Here is a 15,557-nt window from a genome sequence, read left to right on the forward strand (position 1 = left end):
TTCTGGAACAGAAACTTATTGTGCTGCTGTATTTGTTCACATTTCTGTCAGCATGGATTCAGATGCTTTGGAAGGAGTTTCACAGCAAAGCACAAACCACACTGCTTTAGTGCTGCTGGCCTTACTCTTTGGCATTTAGCTGTTGCTATCAAAGTTCTTCACTAAACCTTTCTACTTTGTGAGACTATTTATGAACAGTGGCATGTTCCTTTAGAGACACAGCAGAGAAGAAGGAGTGGCGAAGGAGGTGATACGACAGACACCCTGTTGACTGGTTAACTAATGTTTGTCCCATTGCGCAAGTTAATTCTTTTTTCCAACCTGTTGCATTGTGCAGCATGCATATAGAATCTTTCGATACTCTAGTTACACACGCATAATCAAAGGGCCCAACGTTATGCCTCCTGCTCAAGGTCATTACGTTTTTGCTTGTTTTGGCTTGTGCTTAATTAGAAGGGCTGAGCCCTAGTGCCCGTTAGGAAAAAGCTGTCACTGAGAGCATCTCCACTGTGCAGAATCATACATCTTGACGTCCACATGTTAAGAGAAAATACTTCTTCTGACATGACTAACAATAAATGTCTGTAAAGTAGACCGATCCCAAATGTGAACCGTTCTTACAACAAGCAATGGCTCAGGGGACCCGATGTTCTACATCAGCTTTAAGAATTGGTGTTTATTTTAGCTAAGGGACCAGACAGAGTGTCTGACCCAGAAAACACGGTTGGCAAAATCACTTTAGGTTTCCTTATCCTCCGGCCTCCTTTTCTGGAAAGAGGGGTGCCAGGACAATTGCAATTTTACATCTCTTAAAACTGGGTCCACACAGTTAGTCCCCACTCTGGTGGGGTGTTACCGCACAGTACCGGTAAATACAGGTTCAGAGATTGCCCCATCAGTACTATACAACTTGTAAAGAAGGCCAAAGATTTTTCTGAAAGTCGATCTACTCCCAGGGACATGGAGTGGACTTTCCAGGGAGGGAATGCCCTTAAAACAAACTTTCACATGTGTTTTCCCTGATTCATTCCCACCTTGAAAACAGTCTGATATTTACTCCTGCTGAAGGCAGAAGTAAATACCTTTCCAAGGAGAAAATTGTTTGAACCATCCCCTAAATTGCCAAAGGTGCAGGAGTAGATGTTTCTCCGAGGAAATATATTTTCCCCTTGAAGAAAATAAAAAGCTAGCAAGTGCATTTGCACTGGCCTACTTTTTTTGCTTTTGCAAGAAAGTACATATGTTCGAAGATTTTTGTATGTGCAAACATAAACACCTAGATTTTCTTGTGCGAAATGAAATTCGCAAAGCGATTTCAGAAGTGATCCTGCAAAAACTATGACAGTTGTAGCTTCCAAAGAGTAATCATGGAAACAACTGTCAAGTCCACAAAAAAATGTTATAATTTTTAGAAGTATTGTTGTAAACCAATGGGAGCAGAAAAAGGATTTTTGACTGGCCTCTTGTATTTGTGCTATGTCGAATGGACGCAAAGATCAAGCATTGTTCGTATCATTTTTGTGGCAAAACTGCACGTATACTGTATCCATACCATCATCTTACCCTTTATAGCTCATCTGTAAACGATGGAAATATTTCAGTTTTCAACATTAGATTTTGTCATAATTTCTCAAGTATTTAAAATATTGATTCTAAATGGAAATTGACAAATAAATGGCCTTTGGATTGGCATGACAGAATTACGATCAACAGAAGTGGTTGTGGCCATGAAGGACAAAAAATATAGGTTTTAGCTGAAATAGTTTTTTGCAAATAGATTATTTACCTTCATGGACTTCTGAGTAGCAGCCTTCTTCGTGCCTTCGCGGCTAAATTCTAATGGGTTACTCTTTTGGTTAGGAAAGAACGACACATACAGGGTTAATAAGTCATGCAATGATGCAGTTCTGCAAGGTTATTTGAGAACAAAATTATAAGAAACATGAAAAATGATTCGTGAAGCAGAAGAATCAAACCAAGGCAAGCAGGCACATGAAAGCAGCAAGACGAAGTTTTGTGACTCATGCATTTAAAAGTACAAATGAAGACCTCAACTTGTAAATCATTCTTCTCAGTCTACCTTAATGTGCTAAAATAATTCAAATACAGCTGCACTAATTACAGGAATGTAACAAACAAATGCAAAAAAGCATAAAGGTATGCTGTGGTGAGGAATTCGTTGGTTAGACTTTTAATAGATGTGGTCTAGGGGCTTTGCGTATTTGCCTGGGTCTGGATCCATGACAAAAAAAGTAGATTTCGGTGTTACCCGCGTACACTTGAGACTGATGCAATTAGATCACTTGCATTTTATTTAACTCCTCTGAACATTAAAGCAAGAAGTAGAAGCTATAGGTATTTAAGTTGCTTCAGCTAAGTAGCTCACTGTAGCTGGAAAGTACAGTTGTCCACTTCTTCAACTTTTTGCCGTCTTCTACAACATTTTCAAAAAATGGGCTGCACTAGCCGTCATTCTATCTGTGTAATTGTTATACCAAGGGCATATAAAATAGGCTTCAAGTAGTCAAGCGCCTCTCTCTTACATGTCTTGAAATGTCGTTATTGGCATGCAACATTGGCATCGCTAACCAAAGAGGTATTGATTGAGTGGGATCACTTGATTAGTATGCAACCAGATAAACTGATTTTTTGATACTGGTCAACTAGAGAAACTCCCTCTTGATATTTGTCATCACTGAATGTGCTTGAAAAGTATGGCAGTGGAAAAGAGAAAGGGCCCGATGCCCAAAAAATGAATGTTTGAAGACAGTCTTTACATTTCTAAATGGGGATTAGTGGGAAAGAGTTGCAATTAGCACAGACCTAAATGAAAATGCCTTATAAGTGCTCAAAGTAAAGTAAGGTACTAGTTTGAGGAGAAATCTGAAAGGTCCAGGGTAATGTCACATGACATTTTTACACGTTGAACACTGCTCAAATGCAGAATAGTTCATGCTGTCTAACTCGGCATTCAGAAAAGGCGGGGTCACTGTGCTGTGCAATCACACGTTTTTCTTCTTTTTTTTCTCTACCGGCAAACATTTTCCCCAAGCATAAACTCCTTCTGCCGTGAAGTTTGGCATTGTTCATTTTCATGGGAAGAGATTTACTCCAGCCCTTTTTCTGAAGCAAATCCCCAACCATTTCCAGCAAGACAAAGGGTCTGAAAGGAGTTTGTGAAAGTCCACAAATCCACAAATTTGAAGACGTTAAAAAACTCATAAGGCACACCATGCTGCGATCCACCCACTCCCCACCCCTTGCTTGGGCTTACTGCTGTATAGCTGTATGCAGCTGTGATGTACGCATACACAACAGTCAGTGCATGTATGTCTACTAGAGATCTATTTGGGGATGCATGAGTATCTTTATGGCTGAATATGGCTTTGGGAATCAGACAAACTACGTTGTTGTATGAAGTAATTGTAAACAGTGTTTTTCTTTATATTCATCTTCAGAATGTTATACACTATTTTATGGCATACGTAGTAACCTATACCTATTTTAGATTGATTCAGGTCGATATGTGGAAATGTGGACTACCCCCCAGACTGTATTAAAGAAAACTTTAAATAAACATTTCTTTAATTTTACTGTGAACTTACTTCTGGGATGCTAAAATAATAACCTTTTGATGAGTGAAAATGTCTTGGTATTTTATTAATCAATTTTGCTTCAGAAAACGAATCCAAATAAAGTGATTATTTTTACACCTGCAGATGAAAATACCGTCCTTTTTTTAAAGCCCTAACAAATTAGATGTCCTTCCCTACTGTCCATTAACAAAACTGTAACATACATGTTTTACAAGTGGCTCTCCTAATCAATTATCAAGCACACAAATTTTAGAAATAGAACCAATATTCACACTTATGAAAATCTCAGCATAGTTTTAATAATAACAATTATAAATCTTCCATGGAAAGGAAACCGATTTGTAGAGACTACGACCTCATCTTTACATTTTTCTTTCCAATTTTGGCAAATATTAATAAATTAAAACCTATAAAGCGAGAGCTTTGATTATAAAGTAAAGAAATTATATTTTACATTAAAGGTGTTCCTATTTAAAATTATAGTGTCCAATATTTTGGAAAATGTTTAAATGAGACTCCAGCTCACATAGTACAGTGCTCACTCGGACTGCTTTAGCTCATTTTGGCTACATAAATAAGTTGTGACACTAATGGTTATGGACGTATTTAAACACTTAGGGATTGTACTAGTCTTCAAGGGCAACATTACATTTCATGAGTAATGTTCATGCTGAAGTTACAACTACAGCAATATAAAATTAGTAGATAAAATTAGCTTTTTTATATTGACAAACAATTTGTGGTTCATAAGAATATGATTATTTGGCACGGTAAGAACTATTTTGAAGGAAAAATTGTCAGTGCGTAGAACAAAAAATTGATGCAGGTTCAAAAGTAACCATGCAGGAAAGGGCTCAAAACATGCTCTGTTATGTCACACTACAGAGGTTTGCTTTGGTTTATTGGGTCACACTCCAGCATCGTCCAAAAAAATAGAAACTCAAGGGAACTCACAAATAATGTTCTATAGAGTGAGGAGGTATTTTCACAAAAGACTAGTCCAGAGTCTTTCCTTTCTTTTAAGTACGCACTGCCCAAATTTCCCTCGTAGATATTCTTAGGAAAGTGAAAGATGCAAGAAGAAAGAGAAAGTGATGGAGTGACAGAAACATGATTGGAATAGCAAGTATATGACAGTGTACAATTAGAGACAAACGCCAATGTTCTGCAAGGCAAAAACGTTTACCGCAAATTAAACTTGTTAATGTGTATTACAGAAAGAAATTTGCAATCTGTAAATTGAAATGAATGTTAGTGCAGATGAGGCTGTAAATGCATTAAAATTAATAATGGAGCAGAACCTGGCAAAGCAAGAATATTACAATTCTGGTGCAAGGTGACCTTCAACATGTTTCCTTAAAAACAGTACGATGGGCAAAAGCTGTAGAGTTGAGAACTACTTTGATCATTCCTACACACTCCATGGACATCACTTTAGTCAACGGAACAAGCTGTGTTCAAACTTCCATCCTGAGTTTCTTAGAATGCTAACTGGAAATCAGTTGTTGGTGCTTGTGTTCATCAATCGTTACTTCTACACAAAAGGAAGCTATACTTACACCCTTTAACCACTGTTCTGTTTTTCGACTCCTTTGGGATAACAAATACATCTGTAATTAAATTATCCGAAGTCTAGCGAGCTCATCCTTGAGAGGCCCACTCAGGGCGTTTTTTTAATCACCAGACTCAGGTGATATGAACACAGAATCTAGCTGCTCGCTTTAGTTTCTGAGGTTGTGCAAAAAAAAAAAAAAGAAAACAAGGAGAAAAGTCCAATATTATGATTTAGGCTGATTCACTGAAATGTTTAAAGTGCAGTTGATCTTCACGACGAAGTACAAGCAATACAGGGACAGGTCAGAGTTGGGGTAGTCAATCTAGCAGAGATAGCTAGGAAGCTTTTGTAAAAGTAGATTAACTCACATTCAACAGTATCTCGCAGAACGCCTCATGTAACCTATGTAGATTCAATGGAAGCGCGATCGACTGAATAAAACATAAGATTGCTGGTGGATTTCAGAGTTAGTTGAGGAAACAGGAATACAATATATTTTCTGCACACAGTCAGTCTGACTACTGGAAGTGCGCAAATATGTCAATATAGCTACTCTTTCTAATCAAATAGGTAAAGAGTACATGTTACACATCCCACACTAAAACCTGTAAGTGAAATCCCATTGTCTGATGGAAAGCTCACAAACCAGCACAAACAGTGCTCTTAGCTTATGTCTGGATCGTCGTTCTGTGATTTTCCGAACTGAATTCCATATCAGCATAGCTCACAGATAAGTTAAAGGTCAGTGCAAACTTTTATTTTCCCAGCATACCACAGCATTATGTCTCCTTGGTCAGAAAGAAGACAGGGAAGAGGATGTTTACACTTTGTTAAAACAGATCTATTTATAATCCTTTCCTTTGAACTGTATTAAGTCCTGCTTCACACACACTGAAAAGGAATAGAGTCTGATTGCTTCCCTTGGTAGTTAGTTGCGAACAGGAACTCCAACTAAATAGAATATTGTGCCTGGTAGTGTAAGGCCACAACTCTTTTGGTGATCTGATGGTTCTCAGATGATTTTTTTTTACATTGTATTTGTTTATTGGTTTTGTCCAACCTGCACACAAAGTAAAACAGTTGCAAAAACAAGGTCACAAATAGAAGACAATAGTATATCCATGACAACTCTGTAAATTCAATATGACAATCTTCAAATGCAGTGCGACTAGTCCATCTAAGAACGTGCCTGCTCTTACCCATAGGAGCGGTCAGTGAGTAACAACGAATATGCAATGAAGTGGCCTCAAATGTCCTTTGGTCTGGGGGTGCTGGTAGCTCTTCGGTATACAGCTACAATTGTTCCTTACAGTAGGACATATCAGTTAACCATTGACGTTCAGTGAGTACTGCACGCTTACAACTGTTCATTTTCACCCGCCTTTTAGCCTGCAGTAACGCCACTGCTACTACCCTGCGTTTAGCTGGTTGAAAAACTTTAACCAGACCAAGCAAACAGGTGGCATGTCACAGTTTTTAGTGCCATCTCAGAAAGGGCATCCGTGATCTGTACCTATAATTGTCATACTGGAGGACATGACCATGCCAGGTCCAAAACATCTGCCTCAGGTGCCCCACAGTCCAAACAACCCGCATCCGCCTGCAGGACATATTTGTATAGTTTAGCAGGAGTGTAATACATTTGATGGATGGATTTAAAATGAATCATGAGTAAATTACAGTTAGGTGTAAGCATGCTTGTTTGAGAGAACAAAATGCCCAGTCAACGGCTCTAGCGGCTGTTCCAATACTTCTTTTCATTTCTCCAGCGCTGGATCGAGGACCTGGGCCTTTACCTCTTTGTGCTGAGACATATAACTTGGTAATGAGCCCCTTGCATGTGGTACTTGTTAACAGTGTGTGTAATGCCTGTAAGGTGGGGGGCTCACCCAGGCATTATGGAATAATACCCACACTACAACTCAGAGACGGAGGTATATGAAAATCAGTAAGGGGGTATGGCGTTGCGTGTGAGGAATGTCATCTAGAATGATGAATGTCATTCCAGGGTAGATGTCTCCCATGGTTTTCAATCCTGCCTGTGGTTACTGTGGAACTGATATACCTAAGTGAAACACTAAAGGAAGTGTTGGAACATATAGGGGACTCTTGTTGGAGTGCTTCCCAAATATTCGGCAGACTCTCGTGGTGCAATGTATGGTGTTGAATTCTGTTCGGGCAATATGAGGACATGTCTGTTGCAAGATGTCCTGCAGTGGAAGCAGGCTGGCATCATCATGCTCAATCACTAAATGGGGTATGTGTTTGTGATGGAAATACTAATAGTGCACAAAGTGAGCCTGCATGCATAAATAATAAAGTTCCATATCCGGCGTGCCAAAGCCCTGTTGCGAATATGGAAACGTCATCATTTTCCACTAAATTCAAGGCTGTTTTCCCTCCCATGCTAGTGTCAACAAGTGCGTCTTAAGCGTCTTGAAGTGTTGCGACAATACAATTGGTGTATTGATAAACAGATAAAGAAATCTCAGAGATTGCACCATTTCCATAACAATCACCTTGTCCGCCAGGGACAAAGGGAGCCGGGACCGTCATTTCGCCAATACCTGAGGCTGAGTATTGGGGGTCAGAGGAAAGAGAATAGATTTGGACCAATTAATACTCAAGCCTGAGTAGTACCTATATCGAATGTAGGCACACATTTCTAGGTGCCAGGTACATAGATCACTATATCATCTGCATGCAATGAGATGCCCAGAGGTCGCAGTGTTAACTTAAGTGCCAAAGTGGCATGTCTCTGGGATAGGACACATGCTAATGGATCCTGGGCAATTGCAAATAATAATGGGGATAAGGGTCAGCCCTGTAGGGTGCCTCTCTGGGCACGGAGCACATCGGATGTTTTCCCATTGATTCATACCTAGGTCAGTATACAGCAATTTAATCCAGCGCAGGAAGCTCGCTGGGATTCCTAAGCATCTTAAAATGTTATACATATAGTACAACTCAAAGGAGTCAAAGGCCTTGACGGCGTCTAAAAGGACCGCTGCTGCCGCAGGGAAAGATTCCTCTGATGAGGAAGCGTGAAAATCGTGCGCAGGTTATGCGTAGTGGAGCGGACTAGAATAAATCTCGATTGATTGCGCAGCACCAAGCTACAGAAGAGTAGTTGCAGGCAAGTTGCTTAAAGTTTAGCCAGAAATGTAAAAACATTGTTGATTAGAGATAGTAGCCATAATGACTCGCAGCACTCCAGCACCATATTAGGTTTAAGGAGCACTATAATCATCACTTCCCTAAGGGAGAGTGGTAATATATGCTTGTTATATAAATCCTTATGCAAGGCATGGACGTGTGGCGCAAGAATAGAAACAAATTCTTTCTAAAATTCACTAGTTAAGCCATCCAAGCCTGAAGCTTTGCCATTGGGTAGCTTAGTGATGGCTTCTTTAATTTCATCTTCCATAATAGGTTGGGATAAATATTCACGCTGGCTTGCTGACCGTCACACCAACACAACGTTTTCCAAGTAGCCTTCTATGTCAGCCGCCAATGCGGTGTTGCATGCCCATGTTCCTCCATCCAGTCTCTGAGTAGCCTAGTGTAGTACTTACTATGCCAGTCTGTTGACACCAATGGGTCGAGAACTGGGTCTAGGTATGCACCTTCAGTATGGTGTTTCAAATGCGTTTTTTGTAGAATGAAATGTTTTTCCACATGCAAACATATATTTGTCACCACTTTAGGTCATCTTCTGCACAAGATATAAGTTTTTCTGCCGCTGTGAGTCGGGCCATTTGTTTATTTGGTTTTGCTGCCTTACAATCAATGGTAATTTAAACTTATACATTTTCCCGTCTATTGATATCAAACTCTGCTGCATGGCCTTCAGCATCGCAGCAGAGTCCTTCTCCAACCCACCTGATTTGTCATTAGGGGTCAGGTAGTATGCTTGGCCTCGAAGGTAAGTTGTAACTGGCTACAGTCCACCTTCCCCATGACACCAAACAAAACAGTCCCAGCAGAGATTAAAGCTGGCGGCCTCTGGCACTATGCTGTGATTGCCAGTCTGCCGCCCCCCCCCCCCACCTAAGCGAAGATGTACGGGCGTTTCAAGCAAAACACACCCCTGGTATTCAGAGGAAGTGTTTTGTGCATGTGTGTGTGTGTTCATCCCCTCCAGAGTGCGGCAAAGAATACAAGAGCGATGGGGGGGGCAAGGTCTGAACAGGCCTCTGTGTGAGCTCATCACCACTTCCCTAGGAGCCCCCCCAGTTCAAGCAAACCACAACCTTAGGGTCCCAAGCGCAGAGGCAGGGCTCTTAACGTTACTCACAGAGGAGAAGTAGGCCCAGCTCGCACATTCAGTCAGCCGCCTCCTTCTTTTGGGGCCCGCTTGGCCTGAAGACATCACCAACCAGGCTGCAATTGGGCACCTCCCCTTTCACTGCTGCCTAGGTTTGGCCGCCCCAGCAACATAGCAGGGATTAGAGCTGGTACCGGCCCACAGTGGCCCACGGCTGACAAGGGCATCAAGCAACCTTCCCGAGTGTCCGCCAAGTTCACCAACGGCTCATGCGGCAGCACGTCTCCAGGCTGGGACCGCCACAGATGCAACTCAAATGAGGGAAATAATCAGCCAGTTATGATCCCGCTGCCATTCTGCACTGGTTACTCCGAACAAATACAGTGCAGCTCGGGCAGATAACAGGATTTTTGTTGGATATCAGTCCCCGGATGACACTCTTACAGTCTTGTATTGGGCACTCTAGCACATCCTGGTTCTCAGATTCTTGAGAATCTAAAATCTGCTCCTGTGCTCCATCCTCTAAATCTTGATGCACACTGTTTCGAATGTTTAGAACTGGATACTTTCCTTTTCATTTTAAATACCCATTTTGAACTTACAGAGACACCTGGAGTTAGATGTGCTGTGTGGTACAAAACAGCATTCAGCAGAAGAGAAAGGCACTTAGGCAATATATAAGTTTGTCCAGTTTTCTAATGATAAATCGTGTTGGCTTATACATTAAAAATGTAAAAGAAAAAGAGTCAAGTGTATTCATTTCTAAGTGCTCTCCACATTATGGTATTTGTACACTCTGTAACATTTAGTACACAGATGATCTCATGGTGACCACTGATCGGGATCATGGTCATTGAGTAGCTGACAAAATGAAAAATAAGTGATCCTAACATGGGGGTTATGGAGCTACTGGATGCATAGGTCATGCTAAAGTGTTTTTAACCTGTCAGAAATGAGAGGTCTGTGTACGTAGCAATATTTCCATCTCTGATGGTGTTGCAAGGTTACATGGGAATGGAAATAAAAAATGCCAGCAACCCAATGGCCAGTGATGGATGATGATAACTGTATGCACAGGATAAATACAACTTCAAACATTGTGGTAGCTGACAGTACACTAACGGAAAATTATGTGGGCACTTGCTGACAAACAGATGAGCATGAATGCTCAACAGCACCTGCTAAGACGGGGAAGTATGATCCTGCTACTCAAGAGGTGCAGTAATAAAGAAATGAATAGTGATCTTACCACTGTACAGAAACCTCATAAGGTTCTATTCAAAACACAGCATTCACCCTGAATTTATGTCACTGTCAACTGTACTTCATAAATAATGATTACAACACATATTTCTTAGTGTTGACAGGAGAAAGAAATCTTGATAATAACACAAGAATACCTGTGTAAAGAGCTGGGTCTAAATGGATCTTTCAAAAGAAGGCTCCTTCATCTCAGCCCTCAGCAAGTCCAGCAAGAGTTTCATATTGAGAAGATGCATACAGAAAAGCTGAGCCCCCAGCTTTTGTTTAAGTTTACCAATGTAATGAGAAAATGTACAAAGGCGGGCGAAAGGGAGACCAAAGTAAGGCCAAGTACAGAGAGTTGGCGTAATCCTGCATAGTGCAAATCAGGGCCGTTACTACAGTGTTAAGGCCATCAGAAGACAAAAAACTAAACTAAATTAACTTGAAAGAAAATGTAGTGTGACATGCCCAAAGGGGACCTCATAGTTCAAGAAGATTAAAAATGGAAATAAACAACAATGTATTAGAGAAATGTCACTATATACATTAGATGATACCCTTTCCCGCTAAAAGGTGGTGTACATTAGAAAGCCTGTAGTCAAAGTGAAAAAAACAATTGCTATTTTAAATATTTATCAGAGAACTTCCAAATAAATATCTATGGAGGACATAACCATAATGTAATAAACATATTTGCATTCTTTGGGTTTTAATTTGTAGAGTCTTTTAATCAGATGTATAATTGGACTTGACAAAAATAGATAAACAACACATTTAGGAGCCATGTGAAATCTTGCAGGACAATCTAGGACATGCATAAATAATACACAAAATGTATTAATAGTAATGGTTAAATGTTTTCTGCCGTACCTTAAAATAAGGACAGAAGACAATTATCAGTCCTTTAAACTGAATTAGCAAAGAGCACAAAAAACAGACAGAACAGCAAAGGCTGCATAATAAGTAGAATTTCAAACAGAAAATAAGTTATTAAACAAATTACAAAAATTCATAACTATTTTGAAGCAATTAACTGAGATCTAGTCACCACCACGAAAATGTAAAGCTGGACTTACTGGCAAATTTCGTGCCGAATCCAAATATAGTATGAGCAAAGCTGAAGAAAGGCCATCGTTGGCTTGGTCTTTGTCAGCTTTAATGATTGTGAGTGCCTACAATGAACAATTAGATTTAGAACAGAGTTTGTAGTTTATGTTTTGATACAAATAAGCATTTCATGTTCATTTCTACAATTCACCAATAAAGGGAGAAGATACACTCAAACAATATGCAGTTATATTTGAAACCGAACACACTACTAAACGGGACGGTATGGGGCAAACGTGTTCCATCGAACCTTTCTATTTAGATCTTTGGGAGACTAGCTGAATTGGTGCCTTATGTGTATATGAAGAGGTAGACTGCATTGTTGGAATATTTATCTAAGCCTTTGGGATAAAGCTGTATCTTTGGGTGAACCTAAATATTTCACTTACACTTAAGATATGCAATAACTTTTAATCAAGGGATAAACATAGGACCACGTCATATTGGTTGAAGTCTTAAAGACCCTAAGAATGACAAGTTAACGTCACAGTTAAATCAGTAAAACATTATTGCAAGAAATACGAATAATGATAAGGAATCTGTCTGGAGACATCATACACAGCTGATAAAACACAGTTTACTAATGGTGTATCTTCTGTTAATGGAAGAAAGAAGCACACAGAACTTTGGGAAGGGTTGTCTGATCTAAGACATAAAACCCTGAGTAAGGGACCTATGACTATCTAGAGAAATGAAGGAAGACATACTGTGGTTGAGAAAGGTGTCCAAGCCCTGGGTGAGGAATAGGGCATGAGGTTTCCGATACGGTAAAGGTTTGTATCAAGCATCACAATCTTTCTCCCCCCTTTTTTTACTTCTTACAAATATCCTACTGTCTGAGTGCTGTCGGTAGATTACATTTGTTTCATTAATGTTTCACTTGAGATCTTGTGTGCTAAAAACAGGTGAAATTGGCTCCAAAACACAGTGAATGCTTTGTTTGCTTAAGTGCAGTATCACTTGGATATGTCAGCCTATCGGCAGACTATAGTATAAATCAATGAAAGAACCATTCTTGGGCCACAATAATACAAACTGATAATACACCATTCTGACAATCACACTCCAATTAATAGTGATTGGAATCTGAAGTAATATCCGACCCTGAAAGATGTTAAGTGGTGACAACTAATGCTTTGAGTGCTTCAAGAAATATTGGCATCCATTTAACTCACTGAAGGAATATGAGGCCTTGTATGTTTCCATAATACAATGCTAAGCAATGCAAAATAACCTTACATAAGCACAACAAAACAAGCAAAGTCTTTATTTGTACATACAGACAAACGTAGGTTTCCACTTTCACTATGATCTCTGAGGCATATCATTATGAAACCCATGAGATGCACCTTTAAACCCTATTTTGCTTGGGGAAGAGTAACTCAGCTTTCTTCACACGTTTAATGTCCACCCACCACAAATCTGAAACAAGCAATAAATAAAAGTAAACAGGATGAAATAAGGGTACTCAAAGCCGTCTGCCACGGCAACACTGCATACAATTCTATCTTATGATGATCAGACACCAAAAGAGTTTGATGGGAAAAAATAATAGCAGCGATAACATTTTCTCAAATAGTGAATGTTTTCAGTCGCTTCTCTCAACTATTTACACTGCTAATTTGTTTTGTTTCACACTCTACAGACTAAGAGTACGTCTGCTTACGCATTTGCTCAAACAGAACATTAAACTACTCATTAAAACAAACGGTACTTTTGAGTGTGCAATGCATACTTACTGTGTAAGCAGAATGTGTACTACTTAGCTTTACACCCTAAATAAATGTGACATCCACATGCATGCTGGAATGCTGATTGAAGTAAACTGGGCTTATTTGACAGCTGCCAATCATATTAATGAACAAAGTCCTTTACACAAAGGAATCCAGTAGGCATGGCAAATGTGTATACAAAGAAGTAATAATCCATTTATTGTTGTGTTTATTGTTGCATGACTTTCTTTAATGGTGTTATAGTCCTGATATAGTTTGCTTTACATGATATGCTCTGCTTTCCATACACCTTTGTGATCCCTAAAGGGTAAATATTTGAAATACTTGTGTCAGATTTACTTTGTTGGCTCAACTGCTCCCACTTGGTTGGGTCAAGACCGATTTGTATATAACTGGGTCCAAACTGCAGGGGCATGGTGTGCGAAATAACAATGGATTGGGATGAAAACCTGAGTAATTACCCGTTGCTGAAATTCTTTCAAGTATTCCATCCATCACTTTTTTGTATTCTTCTGTGTGTTGCCCTAAGTGGAAGGATATGCCCAGATGTGGGTCCTGTGCACACTGTGCAATGGAACCAAGCTACACCTGGCTGATGAGACCCTAGTAGGGCGAAATATGTCCTGGATTGATTGTGTTCTTGTTTAGGAAGCACCTGGCTTGGCATTTCAGGCTTAACTGTTTCCACTGGAACAGGGTCAAGACTGATTTGCATATAGCTATGTCCAAAGTGAGGTGGCATGGTGTGCAAATTAACAATGGACTGGGAAGCGACCCGAGTAATTACCAGTGGCTGAGATTAATTCAAGCATTCCATCCACCACTTTTTTCAATAATTTACTGAGAGTGCATACTGCAAGCCCAGGTTTTGTATAAATTAACCATTTAGGGCTTTCTCATATGTGAGTTGTCTCTAAAAGCAGTTTCTTCTCATTTCAATCCCTGGAAGAGGAGACGTTCAGTTCATTAGCAGTTTGCATACTGAATTTTATTTCAATAATCATATTTCAAACGGCTACCTCATCAAGATTTTCAGCACTCGATTGTGGAGTCAGCCATTCTAATTTCAGGTGCAACTTTCCTGAGGTAGCTTCATCCAGCTTGAACCACTGTAGAGAAAATAGCAGTTTACATTTAAAAGGTAAAATCACAAGCTTTGTTCAATGCACTGTAACACACGATAGTAAGTAAATAAGTGAATACATTAATTTGATATTTTACATCTTAATACATTATATGTAAATATTCAAACTAAAAATCCATTAATGTAATAGATTAATAGATCATTTGTTTGATGCAAGACTTGCCTTTTCCCTACTTGTTTTTTAATGTGGTCAGACCTCTACCTGTCTCCAATCATTGGCGCCTTCAACATCATCTTTAATGCCTATTGTATCTCTGTCATTGACCCCTCCATATTTTCTCACATAACGCACAAGTTGCTACCTCTCCCATCATGCTACAGAAGAGCCTCCCTCTCATGTTCCATCTTACTATCTAATACATTTCGGTAGCAGAAATGTAATGGCATTCTTCTGATTCCTTTGGTCAAATATTTTCATTTTACTTCCTCTTAAAATCCATAAGATCCATCACAACTTATTGTCACAAAATAACAGCACAAAAGTCATGATGCTGTGAAACGGAGGAAAGAACAATCACGCAAAGGTCATATCTGCACCATACCAAACGGTGTGAAATGAAGATTAGACATATTCGATCTAGTCATGCTGTTTTGGGCAAAATCTTCTAACTGTTCCTCTGCACTAAGGGATGATCAGGCGTATGGACCTGTCAGAGTGCCAATTTGTGCAGAACTGTGACAACTTGATTAACCTGGGCAAACACTCTTGGCACATTAAGAACAGCACTCAGTGGAGTTGGAATGGGACTATGCAGGGACGGGCTGTGTCTATGGGGGTGGAGGGGGGTAAAGGGGAGGCATGAACTTTGGTAAGGTTTGGAGTATGTCTTCCAACCAATCCCCCAAGATAACTAGGATGCTCCCCAATAACCCTCACATTCTCCTGTCCCTGCAACCCCTACCCTCCTCC

The 15,557-nt window shown here is 39.8% G+C and overlaps 1 protein-coding gene across 2 annotated transcripts in view; it reads right to left on the bottom strand.

Annotated features, from left to right (window-relative positions):
* The window catches only part of ESYT2 (extended synaptotagmin 2), a 542,370-nt gene that overhangs the window by 80,259 nt on the left and 446,554 nt on the right, over nucleotides 1–15,557 (bottom strand). Inside the window, exons 12-14 of one of the 2 annotated variants that reach the window (XM_069211165.1) lie at nucleotides 14,523–14,612; nucleotides 11,740–11,835; nucleotides 1,787–1,849 (exon numbers count right to left, since the gene is read on the bottom strand). In XM_069211165.1, coding sequence (XP_069067266.1) covers nucleotides 1,787–1,849; nucleotides 11,740–11,835; nucleotides 14,523–14,612 — 249 coding nt within the window. The remainder of the gene's footprint in view (nucleotides 1–1,786; nucleotides 1,850–11,739; nucleotides 11,836–14,522; nucleotides 14,613–15,557) is intronic. The other variant, XM_069211166.1, reaches the window with a different exon arrangement.

Source organism: Pleurodeles waltl, chromosome 10 (assembly GCF_031143425.1).
Source record: "Pleurodeles waltl isolate 20211129_DDA chromosome 10, aPleWal1.hap1.20221129, whole genome shotgun sequence".
Taxonomy (NCBI): domain Eukaryota; kingdom Metazoa; phylum Chordata; class Amphibia; order Caudata; family Salamandridae; genus Pleurodeles; species Pleurodeles waltl.